Source organism: Aulostomus chinensis, chromosome 12 (assembly GCF_037954235.1).
Source record: "Aulostomus chinensis isolate RoL2024-O1b breed Wild chromosome 12, RoL_Achi_v1.0, whole genome shotgun sequence".
NCBI classification, from domain to species: domain Eukaryota; kingdom Metazoa; phylum Chordata; class Actinopteri; order Syngnathiformes; family Aulostomidae; genus Aulostomus; species Aulostomus chinensis.
Window position 1 is genome coordinate 2,050,444 of NC_141331.1, and position 14,944 is coordinate 2,065,387.

At 48.3% G+C, this 14,944-nt stretch overlaps 1 protein-coding gene across 4 annotated transcripts in view; it reads right to left on the minus strand.

The window, feature by feature from the left end:
- Positions 1-88: 88 nt before the first annotated feature.
- glsb (glutaminase b) overlaps positions 89-14,944 on the minus strand; it is a 25,167-nt gene continuing 10,311 nt past the window's right edge. The window contains exons 8-18 of one of the 4 annotated variants that reach the window (XM_086219593.1): positions 12,570-12,599; positions 11,891-11,949; positions 11,082-11,148; positions 10,555-10,605; positions 9,892-10,068; positions 9,092-9,223; positions 8,696-8,788; positions 2,539-2,600; positions 1,622-1,698; positions 700-763; positions 89-609 (exon numbers count right to left, since the gene is read on the minus strand). In XM_086219593.1, coding sequence (XP_086075719.1) covers positions 462-609; positions 700-763; positions 1,622-1,698; positions 2,539-2,600; positions 8,696-8,788; positions 9,092-9,223; positions 9,892-10,068; positions 10,555-10,605; positions 11,082-11,148; positions 11,891-11,949; positions 12,570-12,599 — 960 coding nt within the window. In that variant the 3' untranslated portion in view covers positions 89-461. Of the gene's footprint in view, positions 610-699; positions 764-1,621; positions 1,699-2,538; positions 2,601-3,704; positions 8,124-8,695; positions 8,789-9,091; positions 9,224-9,891; positions 10,069-10,554; positions 10,606-11,081; positions 11,149-11,890; positions 11,950-12,569; positions 12,600-14,944 lie in introns of those variants that run through there. The other 3 variants (XM_086219596.1, XM_086219595.1, XM_086219594.1) reach the window with 3 other exon arrangements.

The window sequence follows — 14,944 nt, forward strand, 5'->3', positions numbered from 1 at the left end:
AACCACTTGTATCACCAGAGGGCGCTGCTGCGGCTACCCAGAAGAACCACACCACACTGCTTGAACATTCAACTTTTTAAACACAAACCACAGAAAAATAGAACAACTTACATTTCTCCTGTGTGACAACTTTATATTCATTTTACATTTTTAAAAAGTTACCGCAGAAAAATACCTACAATTGCATGAAGTTCCTGCTGATCAAACAGCGTCAACACGACACACACAAGCTTTTACACGTTTATACAATCACATAGGAGATGGCTGCGATACCACAAGTACGGTTGATGGCACCAGCAGGTTACTGGAGTCACGCTGGTTACTGGTGTTCAGGTAGTTCCTTCAACAGCACAGATGAGGAGATATGAAGCAGCGATAAACAGCCTGAAAGCAAAGCACACAAAGATACAACAGCTGGAAAGCTCAGGAGCTCCGCGGCCTGCCGCTGTCACACCGGCAGTCTACAGCAGGCTGTCCAGGCTCTGCTCGGCGCTCTCCTGGTTGTCGGGGGTGGCTGGTGGGTTGTATTTGTCATGGTACTGCTGCAGGATGGTGACCACGTCATGGTGGCCGAAGTGCACCGCCTCATCCATCGGCGTGTTCCCCCACCTGCAAAAACACCTCCCGCAGATTAGAACCCGGAGTGTCGGGATGGAGAACCTGACATCATGCTCAGCCCTTCTGGCGGCCCGCACTGACCTGTCCCGGGGGACTGGGTTGACCTTGCAAGCCTCCAGCAGGAAGCGCACCACCTCTGTATGTCCTGCAAACACACGGCAGCAAACAGAGTAACGACAAGGTGGCGAGTGACGTCACTGAGCGTCAGCTGATGTCACAGAGGAAACGTCATCATTCTTCTGCTGCTTTGCTTTTATGTCAGAATTCACACCCACAGCAACACAACAGGTTACGACTCAAGCGTCTAACTGAGACGTTACTGGAAGATAAATGACACTCTTAACCCACCTGACATGAGCTAGCGTTAGCATCCGTTAGCTTCAGGACAGTCACTTCCACTGTGCTTAAAGTCACACGATGTGAAAAAAAACTACTCCTCACCTGCCGACAGTTTTTCTCTGTTCTTTAGTTTTAGTTTTTCTTTTGTGTGAAAACTCAGAAGCAGTCAGACTTCAGCCTGTCAGAAGGCACTGAATCGGGGCTGACCTCCTGAGCAAGATGGCGGCGGCAGAGACGCATCACTCAGAGATGAAGGCGGCATCGGTGTATTTTGCAGAGGCTGTGGCAGCGCCTTAAACCAGCAGCTTCACCGTTCGGACCCAGACAGTCAAGCAAGAACGGAGGAAACCTTCACTGAACTGGACTTTACGAGTCTGAAGGCTCTGAATATTTGTTGCGCCGCGCCTGCGAGGCCTCTGGCGCTGAGAGCCTCGCTGCAGCGTCTGTTTTCATGAAATTCAAATCTGTCAAAATCTTTCCAACTTCACCGAAGTTTCACCAGATATTTTGGAATGACTTTGTTCTGGTAGCAGCACTGCATCCCTGTCATACTGATAATTCGTTCTCTTTGTCTGCCCCCCCCTTTCATCATGAAACTGTCCCCACCAGGACCAGCAGAACCTGAGAACAGGAACAGGGGACATTCAGCTGAAGGTCACGTTACCTTCAGCTGCCGCCACGTGGAGGGCCGTTCTGGAGTCGTAGTCCCTCTGCTCCATGTCGATGGAGGACAACGCAAACCTGCACACACACGCGCACACAATTGTGTAACCTCTCCACAAGCAAAGAAAACACATTTGAGACAGAAGTGTTGATCGAAGTTCGAATCTTCCAGCTCAGCTTGACCTGAACTACTGAACGTGTGAGCTGGAACGGAGGTTTCTAGTTCGGCGTTCTGGTCTCCAGTCAAAGTTTGGGGATCACTGATCAACCGGCTGATTACCGGCTGTTCTGATACGTTGTGATGTTTTATTCTATTTCTTTCTTGTATCGGTATTTATATGTTTTATGGTGTGTTTGTATGTGTGTATTTGATACGTTCAAGGGATAAATTAAGAATTTCTGCTTGCGAAAACAAACTAATTAGTTACCAAACTCCGTTGCCCATGACTCCTTACACCCCAGTAAGGGGTGTCTGTCCTGTAACAGCTCAGAGGCGTCACATGATACAGCATGGCGGTGCCAACAATGAATGGCGCAATAATGGGAGAAAAATAAATAAACAATTAAATTAAACCTCACTAAATTCACGGAATATCATCCCCATGTATTTCCTGGTCAGACTGCTGACAGCCAGTGACGTTCCAGGCTGGATTATCAAGCTTCAAGCGGGAATATTCACTCCGGACGGGCCTGAGGACGGAGCCGCGCTGAGCTTCCTGGACCTTTGACTGGAAGTGACTCAGCTATTCAAGATGTAACGACTGCCAGGTGGTGACGCGTTACTGGACACCTGAACTGGTGTTGTCACGCTGTTACAGCGCTCCTGTAGCGCATCACTGCGGCGCTGCCTGCAGGTGTCAGAGTACTTGGAGCCGTTACTGATGTGTAGTGAACAGCAGGAGCACTGAGATGATTCACCTCCTCAGCGCCGACACGTCTCCCGTGTAGGCAGCGAACAGCAGGTTGATGACCGACTTGACCTGAAGACACAAAGGGTGAGAAGAGGAAACGCAGGAGGAACAACAAGCGCTCTGATTGGCTACAGTCCAAACCCCAGCGCGCTCTGGTTGGACCACCCGTCCTGCTCATCTGGGCTGTCACATGAGAACATTTTTAGGGTTCTGGCCATTCTACAAAGAACATGCTAACAATTATGAACTGGACATTGAAGAGGCTGAGTACGGAAGCTGAGAGAGGCCACGCTGTTATTCTGTTATTTGAGCCATCATCCTGTGATAACAGGACATCATCCTGGTGTAAGCAGTCAAGAGGTCAAGAATCGAGTGTGATTATCTCGTCATGACGAGATGACATCACCGGATAACGCCTTAAAATAGTTCAATTTTAGCCTGGCCTCTCCAAGCCTCCGTAGCTGAGCGGCAAAGGAGCACTGGGAGACGTGAACGGCTCCTCCCACCTTCACGAGCACTCGAGACGTTCAGACGACCTCAGAGAGTCCCGAGAGCTTCAGGAGCCTTTTTTGGAATTTGAAACAGGCTAACCTGGCTGAGCTAGCGTTAGCATCTGGCTCAGTCAGAGAAATGGCAGGTGCTGGATTCACCTGTAAAAATGAAGACGCCAGCATTGTCAGGGACCCTTCACACCGCTCTCATGTTCATCTGGTCGACAGCAATTATATTTTGGGGTTTGGCAAACACGTCATTGCCCTGTTGTCCACTAGAGGGCACTGCTGCTCCATGCTGGAGCCCTGAGGCCACTGGCATGAAGACATTAAATTCTCTTCATGTCCATGGCTCCCACTTAATCATGGGTCTGTCTGTTTGTTTGTATTTATTTATATCTGTACACTCACAGGTTTGTGTAGCTGTCCTTATTAGGACATTCCATCGATGTGAATATCCGAACCCAAACCCTAATCTTAATCCTAAACAGTTGATGCCTAACCTCAAGCTAGCTGCAGTTTACACCTTCACTCTACCTTTGAACAGGTGTTCATAAATTAAGTTCTGCCACATCAGGACAGGTCTTTGGCCCCCATGCGGACTAGGGGTCCTGATAAGGTTGGTGTTTATACCTGAAAAGTGTGTGTGTGTGTGTGTGTGTCTCTCTCAGAAGTTTTGTTGTTTTTATTTTTTTTAAGTCTCGCTCCTCTGCGGGTGTTTGGAACATGGAACGCCCTCAGCTGGGAAACCAAGACCTTCAGCAGCCTCCAGTCAAGAGTGAGACCACAGTGACCCAACGTTCCGGTGCTTTGTTTTGTTTTCTTAATTTTTTTTGGGTGAAGTGTCCCTTTACTGTTGAGGGTCTTCGGACGCTCAGAATGGCGTTGAAGCTGGAATGGAGAAAATTCAGCGAGTGACGTGACAGAAGCATCAAGTGAAGAGACGATGGATGACGGTGTTTTATTGGCTTCACGCAGGGAACACAGCCCGAAACCAGCCGACGCGTCTGAGCCGGACACGCCGGCCGGCGCGTCACCGCCCAGCACACAGGACGGTCATGGAGACATTACAACAGCGGTCTGAACAGCGTGAGCTTGGAACTGTGCGGTTTCATCTGTGGTGGTTCGAGCAGTCACAGCCAATGAAACCTTGAATTCATGTTCAACAACTCTTCAAGATCTGAGCCCAACATCAGGGAAGCCGACAGTTCCAAGGCAGCCAGGCTTTAATTCATGTCAATGGCGATGGCTCGAGGGATCAAATCGATGACACAAACCAACAAACAAAACACGTGGAAGGTAATAAAATTACATTGAACATGGAGATTACATAAACATGTTTATTAAAAACATACCAGAATATGCATGCAAGAGGGAGGGTGAGGAGAACACATTTACATGATGATGGACACGGAAAACCTGGCTGTCAGAAGCCTCGTCATCACCGGGTTGATTGTACAATTACAAGCAGTTAATTACAGTTCATTGATAGAAGCAGAATCAGATCAACAACAGATCAACAACAGATCATCAAGACGACTGACATGCTGGTTTCCTCCCATTAAAACCAGCCATGCTGGCACCACTGCTGGTGAAACACTCATGAAGCATCAGTCCCTCTACTGACGACGTCCGTACTTTAACTGCATACCTGGTATTTATACTTAGGAAATACTGCTCACATCCTAGTTCAACTACTGCAAACATGTTTCCTCTCTAAAATCACTCATCATTCAAATGTCTGATTTGGGACTTTTACAACATTTTGGTTCCAATTTGGTTTTGAAAAATTTTGTTTTCTCAGAAATGTCTTAATTTCCAGGTCATTTCTTTCAAACTTGTGGAAAAGATTTCAGTGGAAATGTTTCATTCTTATTTTACAAAAGAATCAATTTGTCGAAGATGTTTTACAAGTTACCGTTTTCTCAGTAAAAACATTTTTGTAGTTTTGTAAATCCTCACTAATTCCACTTCAGTTCTTGCTAATATTTGCTTTCTTTGCTAAGCAGCTTAAAAAAACAACATAAAAACGCCAGAGGCAGCAACAAACAAGACTTAGACGATTTACCAAAACCCCCAAAGACAGACAAGAAAAGTCTGACAAACACGTTTAAAAGCTCGTTTGTCTAATTAATCATTGGCGCTGCAGTTGTGCAAATTGATAAACGAGTCATCAGCACCACCTAGTGGACCTAAAGAGCAACTGATTAGAATATTCTGGTACAGAATAGTTTCGTTTGAGCTGCGACTGAATTCTGATCAACATCTGCAGACGCAGTCAGAGGAGGCCTGTGACCTCAGGGTCAGAGCGCCACAGATCAATGACCTCCAGCGTCTACTGATGGACACGGGGAGGCTGACGCACGTCTGAACTAAACAGATCGTTGGTGTCCATCAAGCGTCATCCTGAACGTGAAAGCGTTCAAGAACCTGCAGAGCAAAAACCGATGAGAACCATTGATGATGGTAACGAATCAATGTGATCACAGGCTTCTGACGGAGGCCCCTGAGTCCTAGGAACCACCACAAAACACCAGGCAGACTCTTCCGACAGAGGGGACGGGGACACACACAATAGTAGAGCCAAGACGGAGGCATCAGCTGAAAGACATTCGTGCGTTTCCACTTCCTGGAGCCCTCAGAACGTCTGCACCACCTGGAGACGACACTGATGTGCGCGTTTTTCCAGGAGCATTCAGCAGACTTGAGGCTGTTTGAAGACGTCGCACGCTGAGGTGCTCCAAGATCACCTTCCAACCTGGGTCTGCTGACAGAACCAGAACTCGGAGCCGTCAGGAACCAGCACCCGAGTTGGAGATGAGCCGTTTTTCTTATTCTATTTAACAAGAGCAGGAATTCTGGTACCATGTGGTGCTCCTGACATTCCTTGTGGTGCCCATCCAGATTCCCTGGACCATGGACCCAGTGAGACTGAACCTGATACTGGCTTGGTATTGCATCACTGGACCTGCTCTGGTCTTTGGTACGTGTCCTTCAGCAGTGTCAGGCTGGAATGGGAGGTTCTGGCCGGTGACTGCTGCTCACCTGCGGTGACGGTACCACAGCTCTGGTTCTGGTGGGTCCCAGCGGGTGAGTATCAGTCAGACCAGAACTGAACATGTGGATTGGTGCGTCTACGCCTCCAAGCTCGCCACCGTTCAGTCTGAAAGGTTTTTTTCATGAGAATGTTGCAGCAGTGACTGATGATCAGCTGATATCAGAAACGGTTTGTGGTGCAGCTTCACATCTTTGAGTCACAACAGCGGTTCAGTTCCTCAACCTCGACCCGTTCTTTGGTCCCGACGTTCTCTCCAGTCTGACAGCACGCATTCTTCCTGTTGTCCTCAAGCAGCCAAGTACAAATATTGGAATACTGATAATCACAGCCTATACGAGAGCACGGCGTCGGAGCTTCTCACACCGGCTCAGGTCGACCACCACTGGCTCAAAGACTTTGTTCTGGTGGGAATGTGACGCGGCCTCGACCGCGTCCCTCGTGTTGGCAACGGTACACCCTTTGCATGCTGGGATGACCAGCACGCACGGCGACTGGAGGCGGAGCATCTCCTCAACTGAGCTGGCCAACAGCGAGCGAGCAAGAAGAAGGAAAGAGGAAGTGTCAAAGTGCAGACTCTCTTTCTCCCTCTGCATGAGATTTAATCCCATCTAGATCCTAAAGTTACTCTGGGTCATCAGACAGGATGTGATGACAGTGGTGACATCAGAGCGTTAGCATCACCCTGCTGACAGAAACGGAACCACAAACACAACCTGATCAGAGACGGAGACAAGATGGGAGCAGGAGGAGTGACTTCATCAACACGGAGCAGACGAGCGCGTTTACACGCATTTCACTTCTCAACCTCGACTCGTTTTTGGTCCCAAAGTTCCCTCAACTTTGACCTTTCCTGTGTTTTGGTTGAGTCGAGTGAGGCGAAGGAGGAACAAACAGTGAAACCGTATCAGAGACATCTTCTGTGAGGTTTGCTGAATAGCAGCAGAACTGGATCAGAACCACCAGTTTGTGGGCTCAGGCTGCAGAAGGTTGAGGAACTTTGTACTTTTGTGACTCAAAAGAAGCTTCCAGCTGATTGTTCCTCTGCTGGAGATCCACCTTTTTTGTTGGGGGGTTGGACCGGTACGGGGGGGGGGGGTCAAAGCACTGCAGCTCTCACTCACACAGACAGACCTCAGTCTGTCCAGCAGCTACGTGCTAACAGCTAGCAGCCTCTCGCCTCTTGGGCTGCGCAACAGCATCACACAGCAGTACAATGTGATATTTTTCCACAGTACTTCATCACTGCTGCAGCCCCTTGTACTGGTATCACTGCATCATGATAAAATCCTATCAGGACCCATGAATGTTAGTATTAGTAGTAGTATTTTCAGCTCAATTGTGTCGTTGTCAGTCTGTTATGTAGAGTATTGCAATACTGATCATATCACATACATCATGACAAGCATCGTGACCGAGGCTCCAGCAGCCTCAGCGCCTGCTGCACGTCTGAGTGCTGGCGAGGCCGAAGCGCCTCACATGCACACACACTTATTTGGTTCAATGGAACTGAAGCTAGTCAGCCTACAGTACACGTTTAAAGAGGATTTCAAGTCAAAGGAAGTATTGCCATGAAGTATTTAGCTCTTCACACGCTAAGGCAGCTAGCAGGCTGAGGCTACATTTGGAATTCAGAGGAAAAAGAAAGCAGCAGTAACTCATCCTAACGTTTCATCACAAATAAAAACAGTCCACACAGTCTCTGCTTCACAAGCAATAAATAATCCTCTAAATAATTTACATAAATATGGGAGGGGCCTGGTGGGAGGAGGAGGAGGTGATGCTGTGAGAGGTGGGAGGAGAGATCAGGCCAGATGGGGGTCAGGAGGGACTTTCTACTTTCACTTGCCGACATTGTCCATCCTATAGACTACAGTGGTGGAGCTGTCCTGGTGCGACTCGGTGGGGGACACCTTTTTCCAAAGGGGGGCTTTCAGAGCTAGTTCTTGTTGGAGACTCTCATAATCCATGGGTCCGAAGCAGAGCTGCTGTTTCAATCGACACGAATGACAAATTAGTTTGGCTCTTCCTGGCGGGTTCTGTTTCCTGAAACATGTGAACAAACTGAGCAACACAGAACCTTGAGTGGGTCAGGGCACCGCAGGGTTCTCCTGCAGGCCGGACCGAGCCACACACCTTCGCTAAACGGGAGGATTTCTGTTCTGCTGTTTGTGCCGAGTTCACCCAGCAGCTAACTACAAGCCTGTGAGGCACCATGACAGCGAGTGGTTCACTAACGCACCAGTTGTGTTGCTGATGTCTCAGATTAAAGACTACAAGAGTGGACAGATTCTATGAGATCCTGACAGATTCGCACACAAACAGCAGGTGGAAACGTCCTTGAAGTGGATCCTCTTTCCTTTCACTGGCCTACAGGAGACGAGTCTGTACTTAAGCACCTCCCCCAGGTCTGCTGCAGTGGTGTGGAGACGTTTCATCTCTAATCTGCTCATTTTGAAATGCATTCGCTGGATCAGTGGTAATCTAGAGGTTCTGATGTCAACAACCACATATCTGCTGTGGTGACATCACCAGTCAGTACGAGTAGGCAGCTCAATGGCTCCTTGTCGGCAGCAGCTGTCCAACCTGAACTACAGAACAAGCGTCGTGTGCCTTACCCGCTGGTCGCCTCCCTCCCGGCGAGGATCGTGCTTCTTGGCGAAATGCCGCAAGTTGTCGTAGTTGTGGAAGTTGAAAAGTTCCACAAGGTCCTGGAACGACACCAAACATCAGAACCGACCGTGAGGTGAGCCAAGACGTGCGGACGCTCTGCTGACTGATGGCGCCAAACCTGCAGCTCAGCTAATCATTCATCGACCAGCGGCGTCTCTGATGAGTCACCCACAAGGACACAGTTGCACAACTGCAATCCTACTGCTGACGGCGCTGGGCCTCTGAGCGAGGCGCCTCACATGCACACCTGATACACTGCCTTGTTTGTGGATGATGTCACCCCCCCCCCCCCTTTCCTTCTCCCGTTTATTTTTTTTATTTTGTTTCTGTTCCAAACTCACCGTGCAGAAATGTATTCCTCTGACAGAGTTGCCCAGCTTGTCTAGTGGGGGGGACCAACACATGATGCCCATCACGTTGGGAACAACCAGCAGGATCCCCCCCGCCACCCCAGACTTGGCTGGCAGGCCCACCTACGACAGGGGAACAGACAGATTGACATCAGATGGTGATGGGATGGTTTCTCATGGTCTCTCATCTTAGACTGAACTGGGCCTGCGACAGCCTGGTGGTGAACCCGCCTCTCGCCCAGTGTCAGCTGGGACATTGAATGTGCTAATTGAACTGCAGGTTTCTAGTTCTTTGTCCAAGTTGAATCCATCCATTTACCCCTTTGACAGATGAGCATCTACCCTCGATGTCAGCTCCTAGCCGTGTGTTTCTGAACATAGGTGTTCCTCGGCGTGTTGCGGCTCTCTGTGGTAATGTGTTATGGACCATCGAACAACCACGAGGTCAACAAGACCTTCTAGTTTTAAAGTGTGAGATCTGATAAAAAATGGATCTGATCGTCTAGAAGCTTCTGCACGTAGACAAAGAAAACAGCCTACAAGACTGCGAGGATTTATCAGAACCATCAGGTTCTTCTCAGCATGTGTCATGTGACACCACGCTGAAAGACAAAGAAATATCTTGATTACCAACTCGCTAGTCACCTGAACACCGTCCAACAACAATCCCACTTTCCTGTGGTTCACATGGAAGACATTCGCCTGCTTTAGCAGGCTAACTAGTTTTGGACCACTGGCTCAGATCGGGGGGGTCCTGGATGATGTCATGAGTCTTCTTTTTTTTCACTTACGTGGAAGGCAAACTGTCCAGAGAAGTCATACATGCCACAGGAGTGCATGAGACTTAGCGTGTTCCTCACGGCCTCGGGGCTCAGCACACGCTCGCCTGTGATCGGACAGATGCCACCGTTGGCGAGGGTGGCGGCCATGACGCTGGCGCTCTCGCAGGTCACCTCAATGGAGCAGAGCTGGAGGTTGAGTGAGAGAAATGTCTGTCAGTCACACACAGAACCGGTGAGATCTCAGTTCTCAGTGAAAGTGAGGGTTTAGTCTTTGTAGGTCCAGGACCACTGGTCTGCTGCGTCGGAGCGCCTGTAGTCACGCCTGTAGTCACGCCTGTAGTCACGCCTGTAGTCACGCCTGTAGTCACGCCTGTAGTCACGCCTGTAGTCACGCCTGTAGTCACCTCTGATCTCCTCCCTCACTCCCTTATCACGGACTCTTACGTGTCCCAGGCCCCTCCCTTTGTCCTCTACTGAACCATCTCATGCTATCAGTCTTAGCGCTCCAGCACCTGATTGGTTATCCCATTTCCAGTCGCGACCTGTTGCTGACTGAGTGTGAAAGCAGTCTCAGGTTGACATGTCAGACTTCCCTCCTCGTCACTGAAGCCATTATTCATGAGAAACCTGGGAAATCATCTGCTTCTGCTACAAAACTCCACCCACACTCACCTGGAAGTAGAGGTCCAGCACAGACGTCATGTCGATGCCCTCTGGGAAACACTGCCGAGTCAGAGTATAGCGCGTCAACAGCACAGTCACATGATCCGTGTATATACAGGTCAAGGTCAACAGCTGCTGTTGTGATTAACATCATATTGAGTTCTACAACCTTAAATGATTCAAACGCCATCTCAGTACTGACCAGACAACATTGGAGTGCACGTGTGTAAATATCTTGGATTATGTACGTATAATTAAATCGTGTTCATGAATACAAACTATTTTCATTGAAGAAAGATTTGGGTCATTGATGAGTCAATTTATGTAGACAAGATAAAAATAATCCAATCAATCATTTGTATACATTTTAATAAAACAGGTTTGTTTATGAGGGAGTTTATATGCTGATTGATGTCAACGTCTATACATGCATTCAGCATGTGTGTGCTGTTTGGAGTTAACCTTTAATGAGCAGATGATCTTCATGTTTGGACTTAAGGTTTATTGTCAAGTAGAACACGCAAGACCACACACACCTTTTTCTCTTTCAGGTAGTAACCAATAGCGAAGTTCCTGTCCCCTGACTCACGCTCCGACTGGAATCTGTAACACAAAGAAGTGGGGCACGCCCTGTTACACAGGGAGGAAGGAAGCGTGTGTGTGTGTGTGTGTGTGTGAGAGAGTAAATTCCATCACCCTCATGTGTACAGTACATCCAGAGCTCTCACGCAGTCATGTGATGATGCTGCAACATGAGCCCAGCGCTCAAGCGCCATCATGAATCATGCACAGTGACCTTTATGGTCCAGACAGAGACTCCAGTCCACAGATGGCATCAGCCTGCGTCTGCTCGGTGACCAGCGCCGCTCTGCACTTCCATGTTGTTTTCTTAACAATGACTTCCGCTTTATGAAACATTCCAAATGTTGTCGGGGGAAAGTTCGTAGCCTGCCCACCCGTTATTGCTGGAGAGAGAGGACGGCAGCAGCGCTGCTGAAATCATTTGTGGAAAAATTAGAGGGGGAGGCGACAAACGCCTGGGAGGTCAACAGCAGCGCTCGTAGTTGTGATGGCACACAAACCCATTTCATCCCTCCTGCATGACTGCTTTGTGCCTCCAAGTGTCTGTCCACACGTTACTGTGCTCCCGAGGTGGAAGCTCTGAGCTCTGATGGGGTTCAGCCCTCACGAGCCGTGTGACAGACACGTTTACCCCTCCCTGTACTCGCAACATGGAAGAAACATCCGGGACAAACTCAGGATGAAGGCACCTGCTCTGACTGGTTGGGGTAAATCTCTGCCTCTACAGCCCTGATGATTTCAAAGCAAAAACTCAGGAACTTACGTGGCATTGCTGAAACCCACGTACTCGTTTCCTGCCATCTGTTTCAGGAAGTTCATGACCTGGAACAAGAGCAAAGTGGGATTTACAACACGATCAAGGTGGGCTTGTCTGTTTGCTACGACTGGTTGGCAATCTGTCCCGAGAACACAGGTGCGGTCGTCTCGTCCATATTTAGTTTCACAAAGCCAGACGTCTCTTCCTGGCTTGGGAAAAGACTTCTGGTTCAACCCGTTATCACTCCGGTGAGCTCTGGCTTGTTTGTAGCCATGCCAGCCAATCATCATATTTGTGGGTGGGGCTTCGCCCAGGGTGCAGCACTGGCAACCTCACAAAATAGTACTGAATCTAAATGTTCAAATGGGACCTTCAGAACCTCCGTTTAAACATGAAACCCCTTAGCACTGCTAACGTAGCATCCAGGCTTCCAGCATCATCAGAGGGTTCATTAGTGAAGATGATCTTGATGAACTGAACCTGGAAGATCATCAACTTTTGTTCACCAGAGCTGATTTACTGGTTCAATCACATGGAGCGATCCTATTGGCTGCTGGGGGAGGAGCCAGGAGATGACCACTTCCTGTTGGACTGCAAAAGTACTTCATCCCTGCGTGGCTCCAGTCTCACATGTACAAAGAGCATGAAAGGGTTCTGACTTCCATGTTGGAGCTCTGATACTCACATAGTCAAATTTCTCTGCGTTGCTGGCGCCCTGTTGAGGAGAGATGAGAGGGGAACTTCGTTAGCACGGTTCACTCACACGGTCTGATGCACAAGCTTAGCATCATGATGCTAAAATGGTAATGCTACTGCTGACAAAACCAAACTAAATAATTAGCAGATGCAATTTTGTGATTAAGATTAAAATCACATGAGCTTTGCTGAGAATTAGACAAGTAGATCCAAAATATGAATCAGATTGGCGAATATGTTACAAAGAGGGAAATCTTTGAGGGAGATTTAGTAGACATGTGCCAGTAAAGGTCATTTAACTAAGAAACCAAACATGTCAAACATCTCACTAGATCTCTCACTCTCTCACTAGGAGATTCTGTTGTATTTACAATGCAAAAACTGGAAAATGAACACCAGTTTTCATGGTCTGTGTCCGCTCTGGCTGTGTGTGTGTGTTTCTACAGAGACGTACGTGGAAGAGACTGTCCTACCATAGCGCAGGTGTGTGTTTTAACGTGAGGGATGTGTGTAGAGAGCCAGGTAAAACTGGGTGGGAAATGAGGGTCATGACAATTAAACTCACAACTTCTAGCCTCGTGTGCTGTGTTTTCACTGCCAATTCCCACAGAGAAAAATGGACACGCATCCACATTCCGTGCCCTAGCATTACACAAAATACTGGACTGTGTTGGTTTTGTGTGGTGTGCAAAGAATTTACAGCTTCTTATGTGAATAATTCTACACTGAACTGTGCAGAAGACAAAGATACACTGATGGAGGTGTTAGGTGGGGGGTCTACAGGGTTGATTGGAGGAGACAGGAGGGGGGGGCAGGGGGTTTGGGAGAGTGCGAGGAGATAGATATGGAAAAGGAAGAAAAAATTACCAACGTCATTTGACCTGCAGCAGCAGTCATTATTTCCCACAGTTCCTACGTCTGGAAAATATGCAACAACATACAAAAACAGCAGCAAGATGTAGCCTTCAAGCACCATGTAACAACAGTTCGGGGCGTTCCTCCGCCACCAACACCCCGCCGTCCCCACACAGGTTTGAGCCAAGCTGACCAGCGGTTGACATTTGTGCTTCACTTCAGAACAATACAAACACATTGAGACACTGATGCCAGCGGTTAGCAGCTGTCACACCTGGGCGGTTACATGGGTTTTGTTTTGTTTGTTGTTTTTTTAGGGGGGTGGGTGGGAGGTGTGTGTGTGTGTGTGTGTGTGTGTGGGGGGGTCCTCTTTCCTTTAACAAGTTATACAACTTTTTTGCACATTAAAACATCGGCAACATCCAAGTCACAGGTGGGTGTTGCCTCCTGCAGAAACCACTGCTCCTCATCTGCCTGAAACACCTGAGACGTGCCGCTGATGTGGGCGGGGTTTTAAAAGTTGCTCCACTGGCAAATTAAAAAAATAAATAAATAAATTACTGACTGCAGCAACCGTCGCTACACTTGTGTTACACGTGGTGGGTGGACCTGGTGTGGCCCAGGCTTTGCAGTCTTTTCACACAGCGTTCCAGTAAAGACAGGAAGACGGTCCACAGGTCTCCTGATTTGGGGTTCAAGGAAATAAACAATGAAAATCCAGCTGCTGATCTGCTTTCAGATCATCAGCTGCTTGCCGTCCTAGTCTGTCGTCCCCCCTGTGGTTGACAGGTTAAGAGTTTCCTGAGGGAACGGTCTTACACATGAACACCAAAGGTTTTCAATCACCAGAATCTGGCAAAGAACGTGAGGAAGTGGGTTCTCCTGCTACATGGAAGAACTCTGAAATCAAATCAAATCAAGAGAGAGAGAGAACCGCTCCCGACTGATTACTGGCACTCGAGAAAAAAAAAAACGCTACACGGACCCCTCGAGCAGCAGCTGAAATAAGCAGCTGAGATGGGACTCAGCAAAGGTGTGTCTGAGGATGCGCATTAACCAATGTGAAGCTTACGACAGCCTAAAAATTGTATGTTGACAAAGTGAAAGCTGTAAGCTGCTAATATCAGGGTGGTTCCTGAGTCTGGGGACCTGTGAGACGGCAGCTTGGCTGTCGTGTCATTCTGTATTCATGTGGCGTTACTCAACAGGCTGACACCCACGTCTGGATGAGACTTCCATCCATGTGCACCTGCGTTTGACTCTTCATCTAACACGGTAACAGTGTGTGCTAGGTGGCTAATTACCCTTCAGGGAAGATTAGCATAAATCGTAATCACCGCAACAAGACACCACTGCAGAAAATAGATACCTGCAAATTCTATGCGTGTCTATCTATATACAGATGTGTTGTGTTCAGAAAACACACAAAGTGTAATTAATACAGAGAGTTGTGAAGTAGTTTGAAAAGTGGGGACGCATGCTACATTAGTAAAATCCTCCATTACGTCT